Source organism: Marmota marmota, unplaced genomic scaffold (genome assembly GCF_001458135.2).
Source record: "Marmota marmota marmota unplaced genomic scaffold, marMar, whole genome shotgun sequence".
Classification (NCBI taxonomy): Eukaryota; Metazoa; Chordata; class Mammalia; order Rodentia; family Sciuridae; genus Marmota; species Marmota marmota.
The window spans coordinates 10,931,555-10,938,179 of NW_025999853.1; the positions used below are offsets into that span (position 1 = coordinate 10,931,555).

General features: G+C 38.0%; 1 protein-coding gene across 6 annotated transcripts in view; it reads right to left on the reverse strand.

Annotated features, from left to right (window-relative positions):
* The window catches only part of Nr1h4 (nuclear receptor subfamily 1 group H member 4), a 76,068-nt gene that overhangs the window by 12,279 nt on the left and 57,164 nt on the right, over positions 1 to 6,625 (reverse strand). For all 6 annotated transcript variants that reach the window (XM_015482879.2, XM_015482878.2, XM_015482880.2 and 3 more), the window contains one exon: positions 5,031 to 5,177. In XM_015482879.2, the coding sequence (XP_015338365.1) occupies positions 5,031 to 5,177 (147 nt within the window). The remainder of the gene's footprint in view (positions 1 to 5,030; positions 5,178 to 6,625) is intronic.

A 6,625-nucleotide genomic window follows, 5' to 3' on the forward strand; every position in this document is an offset into this window, starting at 1 on the left:
AGTTATTTTGAATCTTAGGGTGAAGTTGGTGCCTTTTCATGGCTAAGCAATGACCCAGAAAGACCCTCTGAAGCTGACCTATCACCTCTGTTCTCCTTATGCCCACATCATTGCAAGACAGTGTCTATTTTGCTTCAGCTCTCTCTTTCAAAGCCAAAACTCTAACATAAATTTTATATGACTGTTGTAATTATTTCTTTTTCTATTTCCCCAAAGGAGATGAAGTCCTTTAGAATCATGACTTTAATCTGTATCTTATTGATCTTCGTATCCCCAGTGTACCCGGCCATAACAACACTCAAAAAAATTGCCTTGCAAAAACATGAGTGAGTAGATCAATGAATGCAGGTCCCAGAAGAAACCATATTCCACTCTTACTAGACAGATACCATACTGGATGGGAAGAATGGAAATGATGGGATTCTGAACTGATGTGGGGCTCATGGAGGGAGAAGAGGGCTGATGTATCAACAACCTCAGAAATATGAGGAGGTCTATCTACAATGATGATGTGAATTAGAAGGGTTTGACTATTCTTCAGGCATTCTTAAGAGAATGTCAGTCATCTCTATAATTAATCATCACTTAGAAATGTTCTTCAGGCAAAAAACTAGTCCTCTGACCACATCAATGTTTATAGCAGCTCAATTCACAATAGCTTAAGCTATGGGACCAACCTAGGTGCCCTCCAACAGATGAATGGATAAAGAAAATATGGTATATATACACAATGGAATATTACTCAGTCATAAAAAAGAATGAAATTATGGCATTTGCTGGTAAATAGATGGAACTGGAGACTATCATGCTACGTAAAATAAGCAAATCCCCCAAAACCAAGCCTAATGTTCTCTCTGATATGTGAATGCTAACTCACAATAAGTGGGGGTGTGGGGAGGTAGAAGTCATTGGATTAGACAAAGAGAATGAAGGAAGGAGGGGGGGATGGGAATAGGAAAGACAGTAGAATAAATCAGACATGACTTTCCCATGTTCACATGTGAATTCATAATCAGTGTAACTCCACATCAGGTACAGCCATAAAAATGTGAAATTATATTCCATGAATGTATGACATGTCAAAGTACATTATACTGCCATGTGTAACTAAAATTAACAAATAAATTTTTTTTAAAAAAAAGAATAGGTCTTTGAAAAGCACTCAATTTGATAAAGGGAGGAATAGGATAATTATTTTTTCCTGCTGATATATTGGAGAGAAGCTCCAGAAACCCAGGGTAGCCAGAATTCAAAGAAGCCTAGATATAAACACCTGCCTGACCTTTGTCCTTGAAGCTTTTGTGTCTTCATAGCTAGAACCACTCCATGTTCCCTAGTAGGCTCATCCCTGGCCCAGACTCAGGAACCTCTGCGGATCCCTATGCTGCATCTAATCCCCATTCTGACATATTGACGAAGCTGGGGAGTCCCTTTCCCTTTAAGCATGACAGAACTTCCTTGAGTCCAGATACCTTTGGCCTCTTCTTAAATCTACCTTCTCCCAACAAGGTCATCAGTTGAGAATGGAGAGGGAGGAATGCTGGGAGTCTGAAAAGAGAGAAAGTATAAGGTGGGAGCTCCCCAGACAACTGGAGTGAATTGCCTAGAGAAGAGGAATAAATGGAGAGCCTGAGGCCTACTTGAAGAGTGTGATCAGTAACATAAAGCAAGCCAGATCATGTTGCCACAGTTCTCAGGTTCAGGCAGAGTCGGTGGAGAGTTGTGTTCATTCAGGGATGGGGACAAAAAGGCAAGGAGTTGAGGATATCCAGTGAATGACCCAAGGAAGTGATCAGACTGATGGACCATGAATCCTAATCTTAGGTCCTAAAGAACTGAGGTCAGAGTCAATGGCTGGGGGGTTGGTAGATGGATAGTCACTGAATGGAGGTTGTTTTGGAGCAAAATATTATTGAATCAATAAAAGCAATGAGTTGAGAGTTAAGGATAATGTCAGAGGGAAAAAAATGGCTAGGATGGAGATTTTGAAGGAAGGAAGTAATTGGTATAAACAGGATCTAGGTCTGTAATAGGATTCATAATATCCTGCCTCAAAATGTTATGAAGAGCCAATTAGGTATTATTGTGAAGCATGACATTGGCCGTGAAGATGCCCCACTCAGATCTCCCTTTAGGAGCTCATAGTAGGAGCATTGTAGAATGATAACCTCCAGCTGGTGACACCAGTCTCCTCCCAGCCAGTGACTGAGCATCACAAGTGCTATCAGCTTCTTGTAGGACCCAAAGATCACACATCTAGAATAAAGTCTGACATATAGTAGGTGCTGAATAATTATTTTCTTTTAACACTATAATTAACGGATCCATTCATTATTGAAGGCATACCTTTGTAAACATCTCTAAGTATTTCAGTAAACCTTTTTGAAAAATTGTGTTGTTATTGTTGTTGCTGCTGCTGCCGCTGTTGCTCTCAATTCAATCACAGTGGGAGAGATTTTCCCCACCTCAGCTAAACTGGGGAAGGAACCCAGTCCCACCACGGTGGTCGTTATCGAAATGGCACCACCTGGGCTGGGGTTGTGGCTCAGCGGTAGAGAACTTGCCTAGCATGCTGAGGCACTGGGTTTCATCCTCAGCACCACATAAAAAAAAAATAAAATAAAGGTTATCGTGTCCACCCACAACTAAAACAAATATTTAAAAAGAAAGAAATGGCACCCCCTGACTTAGCTCAGGACCCCAAAGATCCGACAGGAACAGGCGAAGAAAAGAAAATGGGAGCTGAGCACCCAGAAGAGAGAACAATGAAAAAGCTGCTGGGCAATTCCCCGTCAGATGCCCTCTCATCAAACCACTTCAATTCGTATGGCAGAAATTACACCCATGTTCATTGCCTGGCTCCTGAATCAAGTTTCAGTGACTCCTCTTGGAAGAGGAGGAAAGAGAGAACACAGAGAGCTCCTGTGCCCAAACACTTTCTTTTGCTTACACTCAAGTGCAAAAGAGGTATCTATCCCCAAAATTGCTACAGGAAAGGTCTGGAAAAAAAGGACTTTTTAATTATTTAGTTGTCAGTCTGGGATATCAATAACTCTGACCCTAAGGGAAGAACCACTTGAAAAGTAAATTAATGGGCCAGGCAGCTGCAGACAAGTCTCCACTCACTCACTCATTCATTCATTCTTTCATTCAAGGGATATTTGCTGAGCATTTATTCAGGAAAGCATGTGTTAGGTGCCTGGGATAAAATACCGACTCAAGAAGAGGCAGACCTTGCCTTATGACGTTTGTAATATCAAAACGCAGGCAAGGTGAAGAACAAATAATACAGTTAGACATTAGATTTCAAAAAGATCAAATAGTTACAGGGTCTAATTCAATAACTTTAAGGAAAAGTGTGTTGGGGTGGGGGGAACACAATAAATAAGTATTGGAGCTGAGATTCAAGCCAGATACCAGTCAGTATTCTTAACCACCAGCATCTCTGGAATCTAAACACACATTAACTATAATAGGATCCTTTGAGAGTTGAAGAGGCCTCTGTATAAAATGAGTAATATTTTTCCACATAGTCATCATCCATTATTATTTATTTTATAACTTAGATTTGACTCATGGATTTTTTTTAAAGAGAGCCCTGCCACAGTCCATGGAAGCCAGAACCTAAAAAACGGCTGAGTTAAGCAAATGAGGTTTTTAATCCATCACAGGTGAAAGTCACAGTTTTCTACATAAGAGAAATCATCTATTTATATTCAGTAGCCTAAACTAATACTTGCCCTTAAATATTTGTTAAACCAATACATCAATGGATGTGTAAGAACAATGCATCTTTAAAAGGTATGTTTTTTTAAACTCTACTGGTGATGTAATTCTACTTCTAGATTTTGTTTTGTTTTGTTTGTGTGTTTGGTAACACAGAACAGGGATTTTTTTAAAAATTTTCAGTTTTTGACCAAGAGGAGAAAACATAATGACTATGGAAAGACAGCTTTTAAAAAAATACTTTTCGATCCTTCAATTAGCTTATTTATATCACTATCACAGATGCAGAATAGCCTGAACACTCTCATTCCCATCTCTATTCTAAAATACTTTCAAAAGTATTTAAACTTATTCCAACCAATCAAAGAATGATAAGATTTTGAGAAGTCATCTCATCTCATTTGCCCTCCTCCCCCAACTCAGACATAAAGTCCTTAAGGAAAATAAGAACATATTCTATTTTAAGGTTCTCCTAAGACAAATTGCTCAGAATTTCTAGAAACTCATCTCAATATTTCTTGATCCTCTCTGTCACAGCATTACTACATAAAAAGTTAAACTGAGTTACATGTGTTATTATTTCCTTTCGTCTCTTGAAAGGCAGTGCAATATAGAGATTAAGATGCATGGCTTGTGGCCTTGCACATGCAAGGACCTGAGTTTAACTTCTGCCATTGTGAAAAGAAAAAAAAAAAAAGACACATGACTTCTGAAGTCAGATTTCCTATCCATCTCTGGGAAAGTTATTTAAATTCTTTCTAGCTCACTTTCCTCATCTGTAAAAACAGAAACAATAATAGTACTCATATCAGAGGATTTTTTAAAAAAATTTAATGAAATCATATGAAAAGTATTTAGAACAGAATCTGGAACCCAGTAAATGATATATAAAAATTGCCATTGTAAATGTGTCTCATTTTATTTTGAATAGTGATGGAAAATTGGATAATAGTAGCTGGAATCTAGTCTATTTCACCTGAAATTTTTGAATAAATAAATATTTCTGTAATGAATAAACTCAGCTCCTCTGTTATTTTTTTAATCAGACTAATTTTTCAGTCTTTTCAAAAGCCTTCCTTTAACATCTCATCTTAATGCAGTAAAGAGAAAATTTTTAGTATTTTGCTATTACAAAACAGATTTTTGTACCAAGACTCCAAAAGACCCATTTTTTTAGTGCCATTCTTCATGCTAGGCATGATGGACATATAATGTTGCATAAGACAGATAAGAGCCTGCCTTCCTGGGATATACCAATGTTTAGTTGCAGAAACAAACTCTTTACCATTAAGCAAATCACTTACCACTCTTTCGAATTCTTTCTTCCAATAGGTCAGCATGTCCAGCTGGCAGTTTCTTATTGAAAATCTCAGCTGACCGGAGGAACATAGCTTCAACCGCAGACCCTTTTAGCAAAGCAATTTGGTCTTCATGGTCCAAAGTCTGAAATCCTGAGTACAGATGATAATCAAATCAGAACCAAGGAGTTGTTTGTATAATATTTCACATTTTATATGTATATTAAGATTTTATCACCACCACCATCACCATTGATAAAACATTTCTATAAAGCAATTTTATAATTGTTTTGTGATTGGGTATTTAGCTTGAGTTCACTGAGTATTTCTTGTACTCCCCAAAATAGAAGCTGACTTTTATCTTCATTAAGTAGGATTTATGGACAAGTTAGGCAAAAGGAGTTGTCAAGACCATGCCAAATACCTGGCTGAGACAGACCAATTCAAATGAGTCAACCCTAAGAAACAAGAGGCTGGCAGATTATCTTTGAGTCATTAGTTTAGTTGTGCAGAGTCAACTCTGAAGAATGAAAGCATCCACAGCTAGAAAAAAAAATTTTAATGCATATCATGGGTCTTTAGTCAAAATTTAGAGAACGAGTAGCATTCCTCCACCAAAATTCTATCAGAGTCAAATTTAGGTATCTTCTCTGAGTTTAAGACTTATACAAAATAGAGGAAAACAGACTAATATAGGAACAAATCACCAGCCTGAAGGCATATAAAACCACCTGGAAAAGGCAAAGTCCTTATCCAGGCATGTGTGGTAAAGTCCCAACACCCTCTCTGACCTTATTCTCTTCTTCTTCCTTCATTCTTTGTGCATCAGCCACACTGACAACCTGGTTCTGCTATGAACCCATGAGCCTGCATTTGCTCGGGGATGAATGCTCTTCCCTGATACACCCATGCTCCACTCCATCAGTGCCATCAGATCTCTGTTTTAGGGGTACCCTACTAAAATAGTCTCCCCAGCACTCACTAATCCCTACCTGGTTTATATCTGTTCATTGAACTTACCACCACCCGACATGATATTATAGGTTTATTTGCTTATTTGTTCATTGTCTGCCATGTCTATTGGAGTACAAACTTCTTTGGGCACAGATTTTTATCTGTTTTATTACTGTTGTATCCACAATGACTGGCACATCATAGGTACCTGAAAATTATTTGTTGGATAATTGAATGGTTGAATCAAAGAGGGAAAAACACAAATTTGTGTGCATGCTGGTAACACACACACACACGTGCACACACACACGTGCACACACACACATTAATAGAGGCAATTAATACCATTAGGATCTACATGGCTTAGGAAGGAATTAAATAGCAACCAAAATTTAAATAAGACAGCAATGCTAATGATTAAGAGTCATTATCCTGCCAAGTGCACTGTAATTCCAGTGATTTGGGAGGCTGAGGCAGAAAGATCACAAGTTTAAGGTCAGTCTGACCAATTTTTGAGACCCTGATTCAAAATAAAAATTAAGAGGGCTGGTGATGTGGCTCAGTGATAGAGCCACCCCTGGGCTGTTCAATTCCACATACCACCAAAAAAAAAAAAAAAAAAAAAAAAAAAAAAAAAAAAAAAAAAA